Here is a 25,028-nt window from a genome sequence, read left to right on the forward strand (position 1 = left end):
ACCCTGAGAAAAAGCATAGGTTAACATATATTCTTGTTTGTGCTTTTACTTGTCCCTTATGAGATACATTGGGATTTCCATGAAAATATTACAGAAAAAACTTGCTTCTTTTGGATTTCTTTTTCATGCATGTAAAAATTTCCTTTCTTTAGAATAAATCTGAAGGGAATGATGTTCTATGTGTTTGTTAGATAACCTGCAATGAGAGTACATCTTTTTACTCTTCTGAGGTACCCTTGAAGATGCTTTATTTTGACAAAGCTCAAAGGATGCCATCTAGAGATCCTACTTTGAAAAAGAAGAAAAATAAGTCAGGCCTTTCTTTGTGCTGAGAGCTGTATAAAATTCATTTGATTTTTTCAACTTCAGTTGGTTGATATTTAAACTTTAAAACTCTTTTTCCTTTCTTTTCTAGTCACATAAGAAATCAAATTTTGGTTATAATCCCACCTTAAATATTATACATTGTAGTTCTGTACATGTAGTTCTGTGATGTATATGAATTGGTTATTATTTTAAGGAAACAATAAGCATTGCAGAAATTTAAACAAATGAAATTTTCAAGAGAAAGTAAGTATATATACAAATTTACCACAGCAAGAGGAAATATTGTCAAAAACATTAATTTTATAGTATTTATATTTTTGATGAAAATCTCTCAAGTAAAGACATTTACCAGATTGCATTATCAAAGTTGGTTGTATTCATTTTCCAAAGGAGTATAAGATGCTCATGTTTAAAAAAAATTCCACATGCTCCATTATATCAGTAAACTCAAAGTAACAATCGTGCTTAGCTACATTAAAAAAGTTAAGCTAAATTCAAAACAACAAAATGTTTTTCATGAGAGGATAGTATTAGGAGTGTTAACTGGCAGATTGAAAAGCAATATTCTAAGTGAATGTTAAAAAAAAAAATCATAGTTTTACCCGTAAGTTAGTTTTTCAAGGCAGTTTTATGAAGAAATTACTGTCATAATTATTGTACAGGCTTTCCAGCACTTATTACTTACAAAATGGAAGCCATCAGACAATTTAAAATGTGTTGCTTGTTCATATTAATAAGAATACACATGTTGTGTGTTGAACACTGAACTTCAGACAGTTACAGAAAAAACAGGGAAAATGTTTTCTTTGTATGTAATAGAGTAGGTTTGGGTAATAAAGGAAGCGTTTGGGAGGAGATCCTCTTTTTGTGGTTTCCTTTGTGTTGTCAGACCAGCTGCTAATGTCTTATAATGTCAATAGGTTTTTCTTAATCTCTGCTCCAAATAAGGAAGAGTCTTAGCCCTTCCTTATGTTCACTACCATTCTAACCCAACCGTATTAAACTCATGTATAAATTCCTATATATGCCAGGTTATATGATGTCTTTCTCCCTTTGCTGGTACTGTTTCTTCTATCTATAACATCCTTGAGAATGTTTATTCATTCTTTGCAACCCCTTGATAAAAGAAGGTTGATAAGTCCTTAATTTATATCCCCATTTGCCTAATAAGACCTCTCTTATTGCACATACTTTATTACAGATAGTTGTTAGTTTATGTCTTCCTCAGCAGACTGCATTCCTTGAAGCCAGGAGCCTTTACTCTTCTGTCTGTAGTACCTGGCACAGTGCTGGCATATTGTGGGTACTCAGTAAATGGTGGTTTAAAACAAAAAGTATTTGACAGATACAGCAGTTGGTCTGTGAACTTATTTGGTGAAGTATGATAAGAAACCTTATATTCAATGGGTAAGACAATATTTCTTATTTAATAGAGATGTCAACATACAGGGTTCAGAGGATCTGAGAAACTCTTGAAATTGTATGCTTACTTGTGAATGTAAATAATTTGTGTGTGTGTTTTTTTTTTCCTGGAGAAAAGGTCCATACCCTTTATCATAGTCTCTAAAAGATCTTATGATCCCCAAAGGATTAACAGCTGTTAGGATGGGGATTACTTTATTTCAGCAATATCCCCTCCCCCACTGAATGTAAACTGGTACAGCCTTGATTCAAGAAATCCACTTCTGGGAATCCCTCATAAGGAAATGACCTAAAAAGCAGAGACTTCTGTGCAAACAAAATTTTTTTTCCCTCAGAGCTGTGTATAAAATTCAAAAAAATGGAGACAAACTCTAGATGTTCAACAACAGAGACATAGCTTAGTGCATACACCTGTTGAATTAACATATGGCCATTAAGAATAAGGAAGAATGATTAAGAACAGAAGTAAAATTAAGTGAAAAAAATAGAATATTTTGAAAGTGTGCATGCAATTCTACTTCTGGTATGTAGATTGGAGAAACTCTTACATACGCGCACCAGGACCTACATTTCAGACTCTTCATTGCAGCATCATTTGTTATAGCAAAATAACTGGAAATATCCCAATTGTTTGTCAGTAGAAGAATGGATAAATTGTCGTCTGTCCATATACTTTGAACAGAATTTTATACAGTAGTCGAAAATGAATGAGTGAATTATAGCTGTTACACATCATGGATGAGTCTTAAGACAATGTCAAGCAAAAAAAAGCTAGTCATAGAATATATACAATATAATTTCTTTTATATAATGGCCAAAAATGGGAAATGGAATATGTTGTTTAAAAATACATTATGTGGGGAAACTGTAAAAAAAAAAAACAACAAGGAAATGATTAATACAAAAGTAAAGATAACCTTGGAAGGGAGAAAGGCATGCACAGACGACTTCAAAGGTATTGGTAATATTCTTTCTTAAGTAGTGTTTGTGTGCATGGGTTTTCATTGTATTCTTTTTAAACATTGTGTGTATACACACATACACATATTCTCTGATACATATGTAACGTGAAAATTTTTAATAGGATAAAAACTGATGAATACAACATGATTTCAACTCTGTTGAAAAAATGCATACAGAAAATGTTTAGAAGAAAATATAACCTGGTGATATCTGGATTTGAAAACAAATCCACTGCATTTTATTTCATAGTGGTAAAAATAAATTCATCAGGAAGATATAAAAATCCTAAATGTTTATACACTTAAGAAGAGAGCTTCAGCACAGATGAAGCAAAAACTGATAGTACTGAAAAGATGAATAGGCAAAACCACAATTATAGTTGGAGATTGCAGCCCTTCTCTCAATAACATATAGAACAAGTAGACAGAAAAGCAGTAACGATACAGAATACTTGTCACCAACTTGACCTAACTGACATAGAACACTCGCTCAACAATAGAAGGGGTACATTCCTTTAGACTGTACATGGAACATTTACCAAGATAGACCATACACTGTACCATAAAATAAGTCTTAGATTTAAAAATATCAAATCATACAAAATATGTTCTCTGACCGTATGGAATTTAATTAAAAATTAGTAACAGAAGTGTATCTGGAAAATTCTGAAATACCTAAAAACAAATATGTTTGTAAATAACACTGGGCCAAAGAAGAAATAGTATTTTGAACTGAATTAAAATGAAAACACAACATTTCAAATTTGTGGGATGCACCTGAAGCAGTGCTTAGAGGGAAATTCAGAGCACTGAATGTTCATATTAGAAAAGAAAGATCTCGAATCAACGACCTAAGATTCTATCTTAAACTAGAAAAGGAAGAGCAGAATAAACCCCAAGAAAGCAGAAAATAAGAAATAATAAAGATAAGGACAAAAATAAATAGAAAACAATGGAGCTAGAAGTTGAGAAATTCAATAAAATTGATAAACTTCCAGCCAGAATGATCATGAAAATTTTAAAAAGATAGAAGACACACACACAAAAAAACAGTGATGAGAGAGGGGATGTCACTATATAGATGCTACAGGCATTAAAAGGATAATAAAGGAAGTTTATGCCAATAAATTTGATGACTTAGGTGAAAGGTACAGTTTCCCTGAACGACACAGGTTACCAAAGATCACTCAAAAAAACAGAACCTAAGTAGCCCTATAATTATTAAAGACACTGAATTTATATTTAACAACCTCCCACAAAGGAAACTCCAGGTCCAGATAGCTTCACTGGTGAGTTCCTTGAAACATAATATCAATTCTACACAAACTCGGCCAGGAAAATTAAAAAACAGAGAATATTTCCCAATTCATTTTATTAGACTAGCATTACCCTGAAGCCAAAACCAGACAGATATCACAAGAAAAGAAAAACTACAGACAGAACACAGATACAAATATTTCTAAGAAAACTCAGGCAAATTAAACACAACAATATAAAAATATATTTAATATATAATTTAATAATCATACATATACAAAAAGATAGTATTTCACAACCAACTGGGATTTATTCCATGAATGCATGGTAATATTAACTGAGTTCTAAAAACAAGAGGTCACAGTACAACGACCATCAGCTTTGGAAGCAGAGAGGATTCCAGTGCAGGCTCCATACTGTAGTATCTTGGGGAAGTTAACAGATGGCTCAGTTCCACTGTTCTTACCTGAAGAAGGAATAATGATGCTGACCTCTTAGTATCGCACCGAAGTTAAATGAAATCATAGGTGAAGCACCCCAGCACATGCCACATCTATAATGAATGGTAGGTCCTTTTCTCTTTCCCTTTTATTCAGGAGGTCTTCAATAAAAGTATGACTCCCAAAAAATGCAGTGTTATTCTTTCTCTTTTGAGTGGTACCAGGTGGTTTATTTTCTGAGCAGAAAACCAACCCACAGCCCAATATTGGAGGAAGGTCACTCCTAGGTTTTAGGTATGTTTGGAATGAAATGAGATACTTTTCTGAGTTGAATCACTGCTGTTTCTGTGCTCCGGTGGGTGGTCTGGGGCCAGGATGGCATCCACAGGAGGTGGAAGTAGGCAGCATGGCATCTTGCAGGCATCCCTGTGGTCCCACGGGGATTCACAGAGTTGCCATGTTTGCCTGTGGGAAATGGATGGGAAGTGGGTATTGAGAAGTGAGGCGAGTACAGGCCTTGGAGTCTGCACACGTAGGCTGTAATCCATGCTCGTTATAAAATTACAGAGTGAACTGGGGCAGGCCACAGAACCCATCTTGGTCTCAGTATTTCCATTGGTACATCCAAGAGATTTAGTTAAATGGTTTCTGTGAGGGCCTTTTTTCATTCTTGTATTCTGTTAGATGGGGAAAAAAGAGTGGGATAAGATCATTAATTCTGATTAAGATTAATAATTCATTCTTTCACCAACTTTTATTAAACACCTATTATCTGCCACGCACTGTGATAGGCCTTAAGGCATAGAATTAAAAGTCCCTGTTTTCAAAAGAAGCCAAGCACAAAAAGTGTACATACAGTATGATTCCAGGTAGATGAAACTCAAAAAAGGCAAATCTTTAATGACAGAAAGTAGATCATAGTTTCCTGAAGTGGAAGGGAGATTGCCTGGGACTGGATGACAAGGGAACTTTTGGGGGTGATGGAAATGTGCTATATCCATGCGAATACAGTAGCCACTAGGCTCATGTGGCTATTGAAATTTAAGATAAAAATTTTACACATACTATATGATATCACTTATATGTAGAATCTAAAAAATAATACAAGTGAATCCATATACAAAACAGAAACAGACTCACAGACATAGAAAACAAATTTATGGTTACCAAAGGGAAGAGGGAGGGGGGAGGGCCAAATTAGGAGTATGGGATTAACAGATTCAAACTACAAAAAAGAGAGAAGCAACAAGGATTCACTGCATAGCACGGGGGATTATACCCAGTATCTTGTAATAACCTACAGTGGAATACAACCTGCACAAAAAACAAAACAAAAGCAAACCACGATTTGTACACTTGAAATTAACCCAATATTGTAAATCAACTATACTTTTTAAAAAAAGAGAAAAATTAAAAGACTTAAGTTCCTCTTTCCCATAACCACATTTCCAGAGTTCAATAGTCACACGCGGCTAGTGGGCCCTCCGTTGGACAGTGCTAATTCAGAATGCTTCCAGCATCCCCAAAAGCTCTTTTGGAGAGCACTATTCTTACCTTGGCTGTGGTAGTGATTACGTGGGTGTATACATTTGCCAAAACACATCAGAACATATACTTAAATTGGGTGTGTTTTATTGTATATAAATTATATGTCGATATAGTTGATTTAAAATAAAATCCTGCTCTCAAGGAGCTCAGTCTAATAGAGCAGACAGGCAAATTAACAGACAATTATAGAGCTGTGTAAGTGCCATAAATAAGACCAGGGTGTTCTGGAAGTTCAGAGGTGGGGCAGCTATATAGATTGTGGCCCAGGACATTCTCTTAAACTATGGTTGGGGAAACTCTGGGAATTAGGCAGAGAAGGGGAAGGAAAGGTATTCTAGACTCTTAAGAACCACTAGCACAAAGAGTTCCTTTGGGAGAGTTAGGAAGAGATGCCCCTACTGTGGAATGGACTCAGCTTGGGAAGCTTGGCAAGCAGAGCATGGACTGGATTTCAAGCCTCCGCCCATCCTTGGCTGGGTGTCCTCAAGAGGGCACAACCTGTGCAGTGTACCTGGTGGCTTGCCACACAGAGGGGAAGGCGTATGTAAAGGCAAAGGGTCTTTATATTGATCCCTTTGAGGAAACAGGTGCTGCAGCCCTTGTGGTCTCCCTTTACTAGTTCCTGGCCTGTTCTCTTATTAGGAATTCACCACATTTAAGGGGGAAGCAAAGTTTACCACCCCCACCTGCAAATCACTATCAAGACATCAAGATTCCTTTAATCTGCAAAATGTCCAGACAGTTGATTAGTTCAATTATCCTTCTTTGCCTACAGCTGTTGCTGTGTTACATATTCAAATGTGCAGATGAGAAGGGTGCTTAAAAGCTTTCCTTGCTACCTCAGGACAGTTTTCCTGGAAGTCTTTGACTCTCTTACAGTCAAGCCTCTGGGTTTGGCTGCATGGGGATCTAGCCATGGTACAGAGCATGATTAATTTAGGCAGGGAGACCTTGATTTGGGATACCTTCTGTAAGTTTCAAAAAAAAAAAAAAAAAAATTCAGGAGCACCAACTTTTAGGAATTAGAGAACTGAGGCCCAAGTTTCTTCCTCTGTCACTAGCTTACTGTGTGACTTTGGGAAAATCAGTTCATGTCTCTTGAGAATCAGTTTCCTTATTCATAAAGGATAACAAACTTCTGAATTATGAGACAGCATCAAAGAAAGTGACATGGGCTTTGTAAATGGCATTACATCAGATAGCAGTTTTATTTTATTTGCATGGACAGGTTTCTACCCTGCTTCTGCACAGCATAGATCTTGCTTATGAAACAACTTTCCCCAGCCTCTCATTCAGAATGACTCATCTCTTTTCTCTGTGCCCCTAGAATCTTATTTTCCTTATACTAACAAAGTATTTAAGATGTTTCACTTTGATTTATGATTACTTATCTGCATTTTAAGCAGCTTGGTGACTGCAGAGATACCAGTAATTCCGTGAAAGGCACAACGGCATGCTGATTAAGAGCCTGGGCTTTAGAATAAAATTTGGGTTCAGCCCCCAGCCCCACCATTTAGCTGCTGTGTGTCCAGGCGAACTCCTCTCCTCTCTAAGCTTCAGTTTTGTCAACTGCAAAGCTGGAGCAGAATCAGTCCCTGTTTCAAACAGTTATTGTGAGGATTGAATGTAAAGTTTTAACACAGTGCCCGGCACATAGAAAGTGCTCAATACATGGTAACTAGTATCAGTTATTCATGGAATGTCAGAGCTGAAGGGAGCCTCAATGTTTTAGTTTAATGCACTAAGTTTACAGATAAGAAGCCCTGAAAGTAGAATTGGCAGGTCTAAGGTCATATGGTGTTGATGTGTATTACCCTCTCTAGCCTATTAATCTACATGCTGTTCTCTTGATACAGAGCGTTTCTCATTCTTCTTCCTATCTTGAGAAAAAGTTAGGACTTGAGTTAATTTGGCAAACTGGCATTAAGCACCTTCTATGTGCACAGCCTGGGGTGAGGCGCTGGTCCTAGAAGGCATCAGTGGCTTAGCGACCCAGTACACTATGAGGAAGTGGGTGGATAACAGCTGGGAACTGGTCCAGGACTGCTGGTGGTGAGGGCAGGCTGGAAAGAGTTCTTGTGAGCAAGGAGGCAGGTGATATGTCAGAAATACTGCTGACCTTGGGGCCAGGCAGACCTGGGTTTGAATCTTGGCACACCTATATATTGGAAGGGTTACTTGGCCAAATCTAGGACAATTTGTGTAACAAAAGAAATAACGATAGTTATGTATTCTAATTCACAAAATAAAGCAAATATCCACGAGTTCATACTGATTTAAATAAACAACTGAATAAATGTGGTAGAAGAGAAAGCTCTTCCTTACAGTAGAATTCCAATTAATAAAGACAGAAAAAATAATGAAAACAGGACATCATCAATTGGTAAACAGCACTGTGATAATTTTTTTGGGTAAGAATTATCAATGGACGCTAAAATAAGTGGGTGACAATTTGATTAAAAACAGGATATTTACATAGTTTCAAGTATCACCACAAGATTTTTTATTAATTTTAAAATATAGTAATTTTGCCATGCAGAAACTTGGCAGATACCACCTTACCCAAGAACACAGAGTTGACAGCACCAAGTAATGAGATATATTAGCATCATCTGCCTCCTGGTACCCAAGAACGGCACACTATCACTTTTGTGGTACTCCTGCCAAAAGTGCACAACCTCAATTTTATCACGAGGAAACACCACACGAACCCAAATATAGGAATATTCTATCAGATAACTGGCAAGAATTTTTCTGAAGTGTCAACATCATGAAAGACATGGACAGAGGAACTGCCACAGATTGGTGGAGAGTGAGGAGACATAACAGCTAAATGCAAGGTCGAGTCCTGGGTTGGATCCTGAGCCAGAAAAATGGCATTAATGGGAAAATAGACTAAATTTAAATAAGGTCTGTAGTGAATCGTATCATATCAATCTAATTTCTTATTTTTGACAATTGTGCTATGGTTATGTATTGGGCTGGCCAAAAAGTTTGTTCGGGGTTTGGTACGATGTTATGAAATATCCGAACGAACATTTTTGGTCAACCCTAAGATGTTAGTATTTTAGGAAGCTGGGTGAAGGCTATACAAGGAAATCTTTATGCTCTTTTTGCAACTTTTTTTCTAAGCCTGAAATTTTTTCTAAATGAAAAGCTAAGGTGAGGGGAGAGAGAGAGAGGCAGAAAGAGAAAGGAAGGAAGGAAGAAAGTGTGGCCTTTGGCAAATCTCTTCCCCTCCCTGAGTCTTAGTTTCCTAACCTGAAGAGCAGGTCAATCATCCCAATCTACTTCACTGTGTTCTAAAGATAAAATGGAAGAGTACAAAGTAGCAGTGTGTATGTATTGATGCTATAAAAAGTGATTCTGGCTGTTAGTAATGGCAGCTGCTGTGTCTTGAGGGGTCTACCCTAATGACAAACATCTGGCTGCAAGCGACTTCCTCTGGGCCATTCAATATGACCTTGCCCAAGGAAATAATAATGCCAGCTTTGTGGCTGGGTGGCTGTCGTCAGGGAGATGGCGCCAGATAGCCCAAACAGCTGGTGGTAGTGACGTCACCTCCAGGCTTGGTAGACAGAAAGGCCATGGTGAGACAGAGGCAGGGCAAAGGGCTTCGTCCCTGACCATGAAAATAGGAAAAACAACTTCCCAAATAGCCCATCTTTTGTGCAATTGATTCTATTTTCAGTTTCCAGGTTCACTAAAAGGTTTAGCACACAAGCCAGGAATACGGCCATTCACTGAATGGGCAATGGATTAATCATAAGGAGAATTCCTCCCTGGTTCTTTCTTCTTTATAGTTTCCAAAGTACCTAATGTAACCGTGTGAGCTCAGCGTTGTCTGTCCTATATTACACACGGGAAAACCAAGAAGGAACAAGGGGAAGGGATGCCAGGTCCCAGGATATGTTGGAGGACTTTCCAGAGTCAGAATCCAGGCTCCCAGATTTCCAGTCCTGAAATTACATTGCCCATGTGCAGATATATCTCATGGCCACCTTGAAGCAGGTGCCCAAGGAGTAGAGTCTGGTGAACACACCCCTGAAATACTGTTGTCTAAATGTAGACCTCACCTCCTAATCCTAAATTCTAAACTGGATAGAAACAAACAAATGGAGAAGATGGGCTTCCTGAAACAATTAGGGTTTTGGGGTTCAGAGGGACCTGGGCTCAAATCCCAGCTCTGCCACTTACCAGCAGGGAGACCATATGTTATTTTTACCTCTTTCAGCCTCAGTCTTCTCATCTGTAAGAGAAATGGGGATAACAGTAGCACCTATGCTGAGGGTGGTTGTAAGGGTTAGATGCGGTGATTCCTGTGATATACCCGGTACAAGTGTCACGTAAGGAATGTCAAAATGTGCACATCCTCGTCCTCGTGTCCTTTCTCAAGAGCTTTCATCTGCTGGATGGAAAGTTAGTTCCTTCATCTGGGAAATGATGATTTGTAACTCAGCCTCTTTCACCAGAATAGAGCTGGTTGTGCGTTAGTAGCTTTGAAATCAACACAAAGAAACCTCCTCCAGAGCTGTGATGTCCTGAGACATCCCATCCAGTCCAACCCTCTTATTTTACAGCTGTAGAAACTGAGGCCCAGAGAAGAGAAGCAGTCTGGTAAAGATCACAGAAAGTCCATGGCAGAACCAGGGCAGGAATCCTGACACCCCAGCTTCCTTGCTTTTGGACACACTCATCTCATTGGTTGAACTTAGCATTGGGCTGTTGGTTGCAGGAATTCAGAGATTGCCCCTTCCCAGTGTGCCAGCTGGTTCCTGCCCACTCTCTTTCAGGCTGTTATTTTATTGCTGATTCTGGGGGTGGTTGAAGATCTGGGGATGGAAGAGGGACAGGTGCAGGACCATGAGCCTGGTAGCCTTCACTAAAGGGGTGTGTGTGCGTGTGTGTGTCTGTGCGTGTGTGTCTCTGTGTGTGTGTGTCTGAGAGAGAAAGAGAGAGAGAGGTGGGATTACCATTGATTGAGCTACTAAAGGTATCTTAGGTCATCTCTACATTGTCACAAAAACCTTTCAGGATAAGATGCAAACTATTATAAATAGAATGGATAAAAAACAAGGTCCTACTGTATAGTACTGGGAACTATATTTAATATTCTGTAATAAACCCTATGGAAAAGAATATGAAAAAGAATATGTAAGTATGTATATGTAACTGAATCACTTTGCTGTACAGCGGAAACTAACACAACATTGTAAATCAAAGATACCTCAATAAATCAAAAAAAAAATCCAACCTTGTAGGACAGATAGTAGCCCCATTTTCCAGATACACTGAATCATTCACTGAACATGTTTAAACACCTGCTGGGTGGCAGGCACAGTGCTAGGTGTTGGGGCTACAGCTGTGAACAATGCAGAGCACACTCTCCGCCCTCACTGAGCTTACAGTCTACTGCAAAAGAAAGACATTAAAAAAAATTCTACACAGAAGTATAGAACTGCAAAATGTGGTAAATGCCACGAAGGGGAAAATACAGATTGTTAAGAATACAAGAAAGGGCTTGATGTAGATTACAGGATTAAAGAAGGCCTCTTCTGAAAACAATGAGGAAGCCGAGGCTGAGGGAGAACGTGTACATCTACCCAGTCACTCATCTTTTCACGTTATTTTCCTCCAGGACTCAGAACTGTCCTGAGAGTCTGCAGAGGAAGGTAGCAACACTGAAACGAAGAGAGGAAGGTCGATTTCACTGGCCAAGCTCTGCCAGAATTATCTAGGTGTTTGGAGATTGCTATGTGCTTTAAGAAAGGCAGCCAGGGTTACCCAGAGAGCTCGGATGTAGTTGGCAGGAACCACAGATCGGTCTCCAGTTGGAAGACTTATGGTGCATGACTTTGGGCGAGTCTTTCCTCTCTTTTTGTCCTCAGTTTACTGCTCTCAGAGGCATTTGAGTCCCAACGGTAATAAAGGTTCACCAGGTGAGAGACTGGAGAAGGAGTCTCCCTGACCACTAGGCTCATAGGGATGAGCTGATTTGTTTCAAACTAAGTGTGCAAATTACCGTTTGGGTTGGGATTCTGTAGGTAGGATTTTTCTAAAGCGAGGCAGCACACCATTATCTGAGTTTCAACTCAAGGCGGAAGCCTTTGGGATGTCCAGGCCCTAAGGTTCGAAGTCATTATTCTAGAAAAGTACACACCTGGATGGGAACTCTGCGATCCCAAGAGGTGCTGGATCTCCATCTCCCGCTTAAATTAACGGCCCGAGGCCGGTTCAGCCCTCAACAAAAATGGCGCCCGACCTGGCCTCGGCCTGAGTGCCCTCACTAAAAATGGCAGCCCGTCTCGCTTTCCTCAAGACTTGCTGGCCCAAGTGCGGATGCTCTGCCCTTAGTTAAGATGGCGCCCGCCCGCGCTTCCCTGCCCGGCCTCGAGGCCCGGCCGCTCGGCTTCCCTGCCCGGGCCTCGAGGCCCGGCCGCTCGGCTTCCCTGCCCGGGCCTCGGTGACCCCGCCTCGTTTCCGTAGGAAGAAGCGCCAGGAAAGATGGCGGCGGTTGCGGTTTGAATTCCAGCGGCGCCGTCGGAGTCCGAACAGGAGCTGGGTTGGAGGGGGCGGGGACCTGGGGAGACGGGCGGGTCGCGACCGCCGGGGAGAACCAGTGGTGCCGCCGCCAGACACCAGCGCCACCACCTCCTCTGTGTCCATGATGGACTCGGTGTTGGAAGAGGACGTCACCCTCCCCGGGGCAAGCAGCGGCTGCAGGTGCGGCCCGGGCTTGGGGGGTTCGCGGTAGCCGGGCCGGGGTTCCCGCTGATGGGGGTTCGCTTCGTCCAAGACTTGAGATTTGCTCTTTGGGTGTTTCAGGGTTCTGGAGAGGGGCGGTGTATGGGATGGGTTTCTCGGGGGGGATCTCTGTGGGGACCCGCCCACTGATACTGAGTGTAGGTGGTTGGGGGTCCCGACCTGCACCACGCCTCTCGTTTCGGGACACACTTTGAAGAGGAGGTGAGGGCCAGGTAAGGGGTTCTCTGAAAGAGCGGGAGATGAGGGTACTTCATGGTTCACTCTGGTTTGGGGATTTGCTTTCATTATGGGGAGTGTAGTTGGTCTGCACAGATTTTGCTTATGGGGTCACAGAGTGGCTACCAAGATTCGGGCCATGGAGTGCAGTGGTTAAGAACCTTGGCTGGAGTTGAACAGAACTGGATTCAAATCCAGCACTTTAACTCGTTGTATGACCTTAATAAAATGGCTGAATCTACTTCTCCATATGTAAAATGGGGCTGGTAGTCATATCCACCCGACAGAGTTGGGGTGAGGGTTAAAATTTTGCTTGGCAGGTGTCGTGCCTGGCACATAGTCAGTGCTTAAAAAATGATTTGGTGTTGTGCTTCATCAACAGTAATACAGATTGGGGAATGACGGCTGAGAGTGGTCTCCCAATGGAACCTGTCCCAAGAGGCAGTTGGAGTCCCCATTGCTGGTGGGGCAGGGGTCTCTCCTGGTAGGAAGGCCTGACAAAGCCCTGCACTGCTTCAGGGTTGGGGCCCTTTGGTTGTCCTGGGCTCCTGGTTGGGGAGAGGGTAGGAGGCCTCACAGGAGATCCCTAACTGAGAAGCTGTGGTGTTTATCCAGCTCTGCTAGGGACAGGCTGCTGCTTTTAGTTGGCAGATCCTAAACTGAAAGGGTGACGTTATTTGTGGTGCACATCTGGACGCTTTTAAGAGTAAAATGGGCACAGTGGTTATGCCTGAGCAGCAGGCATAAACAGGTCCTATCCTGGACAAGCCTTGGACAAATGGTTACTATGTTTATCGAGAAGCTGCTGTTTATCAGGCACAGAGCAAGGCCCTTTGCAGCTCCTGCTAATTGGATCCTAAGGTAGTTCGTCATGTCCCTTTCTCTTCATCTTTCTGCCGCTGCCCCAGTATATTGTGGTATGACCTCTCACCTGCATTGTCCTGGTTTCCTTCACACCTCTGATAGCCTTTTATACTATAGCTTGAAAGCTCTTTTTAAAATATAAATCTGACCATCACGGTGTGCTGCTTTATACGTTTAATGCTTTTCATTGCTATTAACGTAAAGTCCATTTTTCTCTCAGTTTTTCACATCTCAGCACCAGTTGGCCAAGCACTTTGGTTTTGGGACCTAGACCTAGCTGGGTTTCAATCCCATTTCTACCACTTAACAATCCTGTGACCATGGGCAGGTCACCCTCTGTGAGCCTCAGTCTTCATTATCTGTAACATGGGTGAGTCTAAAAGGTTTAGCCCAATGTCTGAGCCAGAGTAGCCACTCAACAGAGCATCAGATATTCTCCTTTCCCTCCTCTCCCTGCCTTTGCTGGTCACCCTGGTGCCGCCTACATTCCTGGTAACTGGTCTCTTACTCACCTGGTTCAGACCCTCCCTGGCTCCTCTTCGCCCTCAAGATGAAGTTCATTAATGTGGCTTCCCAGCTCCTTCATACTGTGGCCCTGCCTACCTCACTAGCCTCCTGTCCTCCCTCTCCCTTCCCTGTCTCTGCTCCAAGCCTGTCACCGTGCCGGCTGCCAAACTGTTATGAATGATCTGCCTTGTTCTTTCTTACTGCCATGCCTGTGTGCCCGCTGTTCCTGCGGCCTGGAGTGCCCTCCCTCTTCCCCTTTGCCTTCTTATTTTTCAGATCTCCGTTTAGGTGGCACCGCCAGGAAGCCTTCACTGACATCCCGCCTCCCCTCCTGGGCCCTCTGTTCTCCTCTAGTCCCCTCATCACTGACCTGTTCACAGCCCTTATTGACTTCACTGAATTTTGTTTGTGTGTTTGTTTGTTTTTGGCCACGCTGCGTGACATGCAGGATCTTAGTTCCCTTAGACCAGAGGTTGAACCCGCAACCCCTGTGGTGGAAGCTCAGAGTCTTAACCACTGGCCTGCCAGGGACGTCCCATGACTTCACTGAATTTTACTGACTAGTACTGTCCAATCAGTATATAATTTGAGCCACGTATGTAATTTTAAACTTTCTAATAACCACATTAAAAAAAAGTAAAAAGAGACTGGTGAAATGTTAATATGTTTTATTTAACCCAGTATTTCCATATATTATCATCTAACTCGTAAACAAACAATTATTAGTGAGATATCTTACCTTCTTTTTGATCTTACTAAGTCTCTGAAGTCCGGTATGTGCTTTACACTTACAGCACTTCTCAATTTGGATGAACCACGTTTCAGGTGCTCAGTAAGTCCATGTGGCTAGTGGCTCCTGTATTGGCCACTGCAGGTACGGCTTGTCTGTCTCCCAGATTAGACTCTGACCTGTGAGAGAGCAGGGACTGCATTTTGATCATCTTTGTAACCCGACTTCCTAACCTGGTATCAGTAACTATGTGTTAAATCACTGAATAAACAATGACCTAGTGAGGTGACAGTTTTATCCCTCTTTTACGTGAGGCCACTGAGGTTCAGAGAGGTGAAGTGAACACTCTGAGATCCCACAAAAAGTACATGATTGAGCCGGGCTTTAAATCCAGGCCTACAGACTCCAAAGCCTGGCTCTCAGTACTCTGTCCTACCTTCCAGCTAGTTCTGTGAACCAATTCTGAGAGGGTTCTGGGAGATTTTATGGAGCTGCTAGTGCTTGAACTGGCCCTCAAAGAGTGGAAGAAACGTCCTGGGAGAGTCAGCTTTTCCATCAGGGGGTCACAGTGGAAGAGAAAAGTTCCTGAAATAAAATCTCTTTTTATACCAATATGAGTTCTCTTCTGCTTGGTGATTTCCAAGCCCCAGTTTTAGAGACTAAATTGGAGTCCAGTTTGCCCTTGCACTACTGTTGAATTAGGTCGGTGTGTGTCATTCTCTCCAAACCTGATCACCTGTGAGTGCCCCAGGAGCTCCGGCCCTGTGAGGTTTAGGCCCAGCCCCCAGCCCCTGGACCTCACCCGACCTACGGCTCTTCATTAGGTCCTGCCTGATGGTGTTGAAAGAAACTGGGCTTCGCATGCAGGGTGCCTGCGTCTGAATCCTGCTTCAGCCAGTCACCAGGTGTGCTGCTTGAGTAGTTCACTTATCCCTCCTAATCCTCAGTTTCTCTTCAGTGATATTATCTGAAGGTTTATTGGGTGACAGTGTGGATGAAGCAAGGTTTTATTATTAGAGGCCTAGCACCAACTGGGGAGTACATTAAATGTTAGCTGTTTCTGTTTTACTCATACCATGTACTGTTTCCTGGACAAAATCCTCAGTGCCCACACCCCTGGGTTCACCCCTTTATTTTTATGCCCAGGATTCTGCCTCTCCCTGTGAGCTTCCTGAGCCCTGGCCCAGGCTTGTTCATCTGGGGGGTCCCTCAAACACATGGCAGTTAAGTGCTTCCTGCCTGGTTAGGGGCAGACCAAAAAGACATGTTTCTTACAATTTTGTATACAGTTTGTACTTTCTCAGGCAAAGAATGGCTTCGTGGATTTTGTAGGAGGAGGTTGGGGAAGAGAATGGCGGAATGAAATTTCTGGTGAAGGCTTGAAAGCGTGATCCAAGGCTGAGCTTGGAATGTAGTGTGAGGTTTGAGGAGATGCTCCCCGTTGCCAGTGTTAGCTGAGTGGGGGCAGGGAGCATGTCTGGCTTCTTCCCCACTGTATGTTTAGACCTAGAACCACGTCTGGTGCATGGTAGAGGCTCAACAGATATTTGTTGAATGAATCAATTTTGTTCAGTCTCTGTTTAAAAAGATAAATACCTTTTCTTTTACTCCTGAATATAGACCCCATATTTAGTTGTAAAATGCTGCTTTGTAATCACTGTGTGAAAAAGTGCACAACAGTGTCATCTGGTAGTCTTCTTGGAACACAGTTTGGCATTAAAAATGTGCCTTGTGTTTTTTTAACAGCTTTACTGAAATCAGATTTATATGCCATAAAGTTTACCCATTTGAAATATACCATTCAGTGGTTTGTTGTTTTTTTTAAGTATATTTACAGAGTTGTACAATCGTCACCATAATCTTAATTTTAGAACATTTTCATCATCCAAAAAAGAAACCCTGTGCCAATTAGCATTTACTTCCTGCCTTAGCTTGGGCTGCTGTAACACAAAACTGTAGACTGGGTGACTTATAGAAAGGAGAAATTTATTTCTCACAGTTCTGGAGACTGGAAGGCTGAGAACAGGGTGCCAGCATGGTCAGGTTCTGGTGAGGACCCTCTTCTGGGTTGCAGACTACCTGTTGCTACTTCTCATTGTATGCTCACATGGTGGAGAGCAGAGAGAGGAAACAAGAGCTCTGGTAGCCCTTACGGACACTAACCCCATGCATGAGGCCTCCATCCTCCTGACCTCATCTAGTCTTAATTACCTCCCAGAGGCCCACCTCCTAATACCATCACTTTGTGGGGGTGGGGCTGAGGGGGTAGAGTTTCATCATATGAATTCTGGGGGGACACAAACATTTAGTCTATAACATTCCCCATTTCTCCTCCCCCCATCCCCAAGCAACCACAATCTACTTTTTATAGATTTTCCTATTCTGGACATTTCATATAAACGGGACTTTGCAATATGTGGTCTTTTGTGAGGTTCATCCACGTTGTAGCGTGTATTAGTACTGCATTCTGTGACTGAATAGTATTCTGTTATGTACATGAACCATGTTTTGTTTATTCATTCATTGGTTGATGATATTTGGGTTGTTGTTTTTTTTTTTTGGCTGTTAATAATGTTGCTATAAACATTTATTTGTGTACAAGTTTTTGTGTGGACATAAATTTTCATTGCTCTGGGAGTAGGGTTGCAGGGTCATATGGTAACTGTATATTTAACATTTTGAGGAACTGCCCAACTCTTTTCCAAAGTGGCTTCACCATCTTACATGCTCACCAGCAGTGTGTGAGGGTTCTTGTTTCTCCATGGCATTGCCAGTGCTTGTGGTTGTCTGTCTTTGATTATAGCCATCCTTGGGGATGTGACGTGATATCTCACTGCGGTATTGATTTGCATTTCCCTCACGACTAATGATGTTGAACATTTTTTCATGTGCTTATTAGCCTTTTGTATATTTTCAGATCCTTTGCCCATTAAAAAAATGTGAACGTGTTTAGACCCAGCAATTCCACTTCTTGTTATCTGTCTAGAGAAATCCTTACGCACGTGCACAATGAGACTTGTATAAGGAGATCCAGCGTTGTTTGTAAAAGGAACAACTTGGAAACAAATTGAATTACCATCAGGGGACCTGGTAAATACACATCCTTTCAAGTGTCTTTCAGACTGTGACCCATTGGCAACTCATGAAATTCTATTTAGTAGGTTGCAACCAGAATTTTAAAAAAAGAATAGAACAGAATAGAAAACATTTCGAGAATGAAGGGTAATATATTTCCTTCCATGGGTTGGGGTCAGTAAAGTTTGAAGAACATTGCTATAGAATGCTTTGTAGGAGTTAAAAACACAGAGGTAGATCTATTTGTACTATCATGTAAACATGTTTAGGGCACAGTAAGTGAAGAAAAGATGCTGCAGAATAATATATACAGTTACATACAGGGGGAAAGGTCTGGAATGTCTTGCTGACGAGAGTGGTTACCTCTTAGGAGGAGACCAAGATGGGAGTGAGGAGTGCTCATGGTGAACTTGAAGCTTGTCTATTTTGTATTTACATATATATTTCTCTCATTAAGAATAAATGACATAAAATGAAAAACAAGTTGTTGAAAGACAGACAAGAGTGCACCTGGTGGAGTTGTTTTCTGAATGTGATGTCCAGTCTGTCCACGGCTCTCATAATACTTTGTCTGTGAAATGCTTCATCCTCTTTGGACCTTGTGTGGATGGACAGTTATGGGCTGCCAGGTACAGGCCCAGGAGGTCGTCCCTTTTGGGTGGCGGTAGAGCAAACGAGGAGGATGAGGTGGTCGCTGAGGCGTAGGAGAGTGTTCATTCATTCACCCGCCTGGCTGTGCGCTGTGCAGAGTCTGGAAGGCCCTGCCTGGTTCACGGGAACCTCACCACAGCCACTTGAGGAAGGCGCTGGGCAGCCAGAATCGTGGAGAGGCTAAGAGCATGGGGTTTGAAGTCAGGCAGGCTTGTGTCTTTCAGCCTATTACCTTTCCTGGGCCTCTCTTTTCCTCATTTAAAAAATGGCAACATCTAAAAACTACCACCTGCCATGGAAGGGCTGTGGGGAGGAGTAAGTGGGAGGCTGCCTGTCCCCGAGCGCAGTGTCTGCTCAGCGCGGTGCCCCTGCAGGGTGGTGATGGTTATGCGGTGTTTTGCATGTGACGAAACTGGCACTGACTGTGTGCCCCATTGAGTAGGACCTTTGGGCGGCCCGGACGCTGGTTAGCGAGTGGAATGGGCACTGAGACACCTGGATTTTGGTCTCAGCTTTGCCACTAATGCCTTGTGATTTTGAGCAGATAAGTTCTGTTCCTTTCTGGGCCTTAGTCTCCCCCACCCATACTGTGATAAAATCATATCTAAGCTCCCTTCCTTTGCTTGCCTACTTTTGATTTTGGATGGGGCCCCGCGAGGCCCCAACCTTAGTTCTAAGGCCCAGAGTGAATGACCAGAATGGGATACTTAAAGCTGAACGCTTAAAGCTGGAGGTGTGGCTGGAACTGACTTGAGAGGCGGATGACAGAGGTTCATGGCGTTTGAAAGGGGGCAGGTAAAGCCCAAATGGAGATCTGGCAGGAACCAGGCCAGAATTTGTGCATTAACTAGTGGTTTCTTCTAAGAGTTGCAGTGTCAGATGTCATTTTTCAAACTTCAGTTTGCCTGTTGGAAACTTGTCTCAGACCAGATTTGTTGGCTTTGCCAGCCACATGGTTTTCAACCATGATTGATCTTGGCTTAAGTAATTGATGGACTGTTTCCTCCAGTGGTAGTAAATGAATGGCTATGATGGAGAGAACCCCAGACTTGAGGATGTAGAGACCAGACAGTAGGCTAAGTTTGACCAATAACCTGGTTTGTGATCTTGGGCCACTGGGCCACCATCTGCAGAGGGTGGTGATTGAACCTGATTTTAATTTTTACAATTCAGTTATGTTGGAGAGGGTGTGGAGAAAAGGGAACTCTCCTGCACTGTTGGTGGGACTGTAAGTTGGTACAGCCACTATGGAAAACAATTTGGAGGTTCCTTAAAAAACTACAAATAGAACTACCGTATGATCCAGTAATCCCACTCCTGGGCATATACCCAAAGAAAACCATAATCCCAAAAGAAACTTGTACCATAATGTTTATTGCAGCACTCTTTACAATAGCCAGGACATGGAAGCAACCTAAATGCCCATCAACAAATGAATGGATACAGAAGATGTGGCATATATATACAATGGAATATTACTCAGCTATAAAAAGGGATGAGATGGAGCTATATGTCATGAGGTGGATAGAACTACAATCTGTCATACAGAGTGAAGTAAGTCAGAAAGAGAAGGACAAATATTGTATGCTAACTCACATATACGGAATCTAAAAATGGTACTGATGAACTCAGTGACAAGAACAAGGAAGCAGATACAGAGAATGGACTGGAGAACTCGAGGTATGGGAGGGGGCGGGGGGTGAAGGGGAAACTGAGAAGAAGTGAGAGAGTAGCACAGACATATATATACTACCAACTGTAAAATAGTCAGTGGGAAGTTGTTGTATAACAAAGGGAGTCCAACTCGAGGATGGAAGATGCCTTAGAGGACTGGGGCAGGGAGGGTGGGGGGGACTCGAGGGGGGGGGGCGTCAAGGAAGGGAGGGAATATGGGGATATGTGTATAAAAACAGTTGATTGAACCTGGTGTACCCCCAAAAAAATAAAATAAAATAATAAAAAAAAAAAAAAAAAAAAAAGAAAATGGAGTTTGTCCTTCTAGTGATACTTATTGGAGGAAATTGAGAGTTGTAGAAAATTAAGAAGGAGGAAAATATCTCTCATTTCCCTACAAGTTATGATTTTTAATATTTCATTTGTTATATATATTTATCGCCCACCTAGTTTCCAAGAAGGATTGGAGGTGACTTTAGTCTACATGTATTTTTTTTTTTCAATAATTGAAGGCATATTCTACTTAAGGTTTTGTTGTTGTTGTTGTTTATTTGTTTTTTCCAGTTATCCTCATAGCAGATACATTTTATGTAATCATTTTCTTGATGCTGGAATTTTATGATATCCAGTTTTTGGCTTGGTTCTGATCTTTTTTTTTTTTTTTTTTAAACATAATTTAAGTTTAATGGAACAGAATTTATTTTATTTTATTTAAAAAAATTTTCTTTTTTTTGGTTGGGGAGGGCCACGTTGGGTCTTCATTGCTGCGCACAGGCTTTCTCTAGTTGCAGCAAGTCGGGGTTGCTCTTTCTTGTAGTGCATGGGCTTCTCATTGTGGTGGCTTCTCTTGTGGAGCATAGACTCTAGGTGTGTGGGCTTCAGTAGTTGTAGCACACAGGCTCAGTAGTTGTGGCACACAGGCTTAGTTGCTCCGTGGCATGTGGGATCTTCCCGGACCGAGGATCGAACCCCTGTGCTCTGCATTAGCAGGTGGATTCTTAACCACTGCGCCACCAGGGAAGTCCCTCTTGGTTCTGGTGTTGAAGGTTCATTCCAACTCCAGAGTTTGGTGATTAGGCAAAATTGTCCTAGGAGCAGAGTGGGTGTGTATTTAGAGGCATGGAAAGAGCAGATTGCCAAGAAGTCAAGCTAAGCTTCCATCAACTCCTAGTTCACAGCTTGGGACAGGGAAGCATTATTCGGGGTTAGACATAAAAGGCTCAGATTCTAGACTTGGTTCTCTACTTAGCTGCCATGAAACTCTGGCTAGGCTGCTGAACTTAGCTGAGCCTTAGTGCCTTCCTTTGAAAAATGCATAGACCCTCAGGGAATGGAGTGATTCTCATGATGGTAAATCGTTGGTAAGTTATAGACCCATTGTATGTCTCAAGGTGATAAGGGTATTTTGCTCCCATGTATGGAATACTCACAGTATGCCAGGTACTTGCTGGACACTTGGTGTCTTGTTTAATCGCCAATCGCTCTATGCAGTAGCAGCTGTTCTCCTTTTACATACGAAGGAAGCGAGGCTGGGAGAGGTATGTGCGGAGCTTAGAAGAGAATCCAGGAAAGTGTTTTCTGTTGAACCACAACTCCTATTATGGTTTAGTTTTCTGTCAATGTCTCCAGATCCTCACTGAACCTATTTTTATAATTCAACCAGTAAAACTTCTTGGATCAGTGAATTTTGCATTTTTGTTTGATATTCTTAAAGCATTCGAATTGGTGCCTGATTCTTGGAAGCTTCATTTTTGGTTGTGATAGGCGTGTTAATAATAATAATAGGAATGACGAAATCAACACTGAAGGCCATGGATTGCGCACTTGCTGTGCACTGAGTGTTTATATATTGATACGTTAACTCATTTAATCTTTACAGACAGAGGGTGGTATCCCCAGGTGATGAGTTAAGAAGGTGAGGCGCAGGAACATCAGTAGCTTATGTCTGGCGCAGGGCCCCTGCCCCTAACCTATCTCTGGCACACAGAACACTTAACGTGTGAATGAATGACTGGCGTCACTCTGCTGTTAAGTGTTAGAGCAGGAACTCAGCCCCAAAGCCTGAGTTCTTAACCTCTGCACCGCATCCCCCACAGGTAGCTGGCTGGCCATGGCCCGATGACTGACAGTCCGTCTGATCGTCTCTGCTGTTCAGACACTGACTCTTCTTTTATCACACGTGTTCTCTCCTAGTGGCCTCTTTCCCAGTTTACCAGATGACCTGGATGGCATCAGCCCCATTGCTGGTTTGGGAAACGGTGGTAAGTACACAAAATAAGAACAAGGGAAGTAGACGCTGGGCTGTGAGGGCCTTGAGGCCTTGAGCCTGGGCCTGAGCTTTGATGGCTTCAGGGCCCAGAGCTACCCTGGCACGACTTGGGGCTCCCAGGAGGTACGCAGTGTTTTATGTACATACTGACCTGCTACTCACCTCCTTTCGTAAACACTGGATGGGAGGAATTGATGTCCTTTGGGCTGGATTTTATGTGTCTCGCTACCACACTTGTAGGGACTCAGCCAGTGTTTGTTGAACTGAACGGCCAATGGAGGCTGCATGTCAAATTGGTGACTCGGTCAGGTTCTGAGGATCTGTTGGTCCCTGCTGCCGAGTGGCTGGAGGCCCCGGGGCTGCTGTCCAAAGCGTAGTGTGCCAAGGCCTTCCTGGCAGGCTGCTGGATTCCATTTGCTGGCTGAGGCCCAGCCTTCCTACATGGGCCTGCCCTTTGGAGACAAATAGTTGGTTAGACCACAGGAGACAGCGCTGAGGAAATAAGCAGTCTTCTGTGTTGAAGCTGGATCCTGAGGAGATTTCTGTTTTGCAGTTTGGGTTTTGCTAAGCGTTCTTCATAATTTTTGTTTCTGCAAAAAGTGGATGCTATCGTATCTGTGGGAAGTGCTAATTATTTGCCATGTTGAAATATCTCAGAGATATTTTGACTTGTGTTTTTTTCCCGCTGTCTCCAAAGCGATGAGATTATGTGCAAAAGGAAGACGTTTTTAGAGCAGACAATGTAAGGTTCACAAGGTTTATTTCTGGAGACTATTTTAATTTTCAGGCCACCCTCAGGTTTTCCTTTAGAACCTGTTAACTTTTACTTTAAACATACAATCCAGCAGTTCTGGTTTCTCTTCTTCCTGCCCACAGGCAGTTAGGAGCAGAAAATTGATAGGCCTGCTCCTTAATTCAGCCCATAATGTACATCTGCTTCATGCTAGTTGCTGGGCTCAGCGCTCGGATTCAGCCTTGAACGTGGTTCCCATCAAGCCTAGAAGACAGGCAGTTAAAGAATTATCACGCATTGACATGTATCTACTACCAACTGTAAAATAGATGGCTAGTGGGAAGCTGCTGCATAACACAGGGAGATCAACTCGATGATGGGTGATGACTTAGAGGGAGGGGGTAGGGAGAGTGGGAGAGAGTCGCGGGAGGGAGGGGATATGGAGATATATGTATAAATACAGCTGATTCACTTTGTTGTACAGCAAAAACTGGCACAACAGTGTAAAGCAAGTATATTCCCATAAAGAACTTAAAAAAACCCCCCAGAAAACAGAACAAACAAACAAAAGGGAGTTATCACGGTAGATCAGATGGTCAGTGTAACAAGCGAGGACGTGAAAGGGGCTGTCACAGGGGATGAGGAGATTTTACCTTGAAGGGGGTAGCGCGGGTGGGCGTTTCCCTAGAAGCTGAACTGCAGCCCTGCCTTGATGAACGAGTGGGACCTGGGTGGGGACGCAGACACCGGTGACAGAGCACGTCCCGTTTGAGAAATGGGAAGGCAGCCTGTGTGCCGTTGGCCTGGCGCACAGGGCCCTGCACCGTCCTCCCCGCCGGCTCCGGGTCCGGCTCCGGCTCCTGGCTCCCGCTCCCGGCTCCCTCTCCCGGCTCCCTCTCCCGGCTTCGGCTCCCGGCTCCGGCTCCCGGCTCCCGCTCCCGGCTCCCGCTCCCGGCTCCCGCTCCCGGCTCCCGAGCCTCTTGTCTGCTGAGTGCTGGGCGCCCCGCCCGCCTGTGCCCTCCTCTGCTTCGCCCTCCTCTGCCCTCCGCCTCCTTGGCTCTCCCCAGCTGCCTTAGGTGCGCGTTCCTCTCGGAACCTTCTGTGTAATATTTCACTGCATTTCATTTCATCTGTTCCTGTTGGCTACTTAACAAGTATCCAGAATCAGCCCACTTCTCACCCTCCCTCCCTGGTCTGAGCCACCGGGACCTCTGGCTTGGATTCTCCCAGTGTTCACCTCACTGGCCTCCTGGTTTCTCTTTAAGTGCCTTTTGATCTGTTCTCAGCGAGGCAGCCAGAGGGAGCCTGTGGAAACCTGTGTCCCATCACGTTGCTCCTGAGCTCAGAAACCTCCCGCCCTGCGAGGAGCCAGGCAGGCCATACGCAGCTTGTCCCCCAGCACCTGGCTCACCCCCTCTTCTGCCATCCCCCTTTATTGCTTTCCCATCCGTTGGCCTCTGGGCTGGTCCTCAGATCCACTGGGCACCTCCCGTCCCAGGCCTTTCCCTGTTGTGTCTTCTCCAAGTCTGCCCAGACGTCACCTTCGCAGTGAGCCCTTCCTCAATTTAACCACCTTATTTGAGACTGC

General features: G+C 43.2%; 1 protein-coding gene across 17 annotated transcripts in view; it reads left to right on the plus strand.

Annotated features, from left to right (window-relative positions):
- The first annotated feature begins 12,461 nt into the window (after positions 1 to 12,461).
- Positions 12,462 to 25,028, plus strand: part of CDK5RAP2 (CDK5 regulatory subunit associated protein 2) — a 191,269-nt gene continuing 178,702 nt past the window's right edge. For 16 of the 17 annotated variants that reach the window (XM_057721670.1, XM_057721678.1, XM_057721675.1 and 13 more), the window contains exons 1-2: positions 12,462 to 12,679; positions 22,632 to 22,699. In XM_057721670.1, the coding sequence (XP_057577653.1) occupies positions 12,621 to 12,679; positions 22,632 to 22,699 (127 nt within the window). In that variant the 5' untranslated portion in view covers positions 12,462 to 12,620. The remainder of the gene's footprint in view (positions 12,680 to 22,631; positions 22,700 to 25,028) is intronic. The other variant, XM_057721681.1, reaches the window with a different exon arrangement.

The sequence above is a fragment of the Hippopotamus amphibius genome, chromosome 2, assembly GCF_030028045.1.
Source record: "Hippopotamus amphibius kiboko isolate mHipAmp2 chromosome 2, mHipAmp2.hap2, whole genome shotgun sequence".
Classification (NCBI taxonomy): domain Eukaryota; kingdom Metazoa; phylum Chordata; class Mammalia; order Artiodactyla; family Hippopotamidae; genus Hippopotamus; species Hippopotamus amphibius.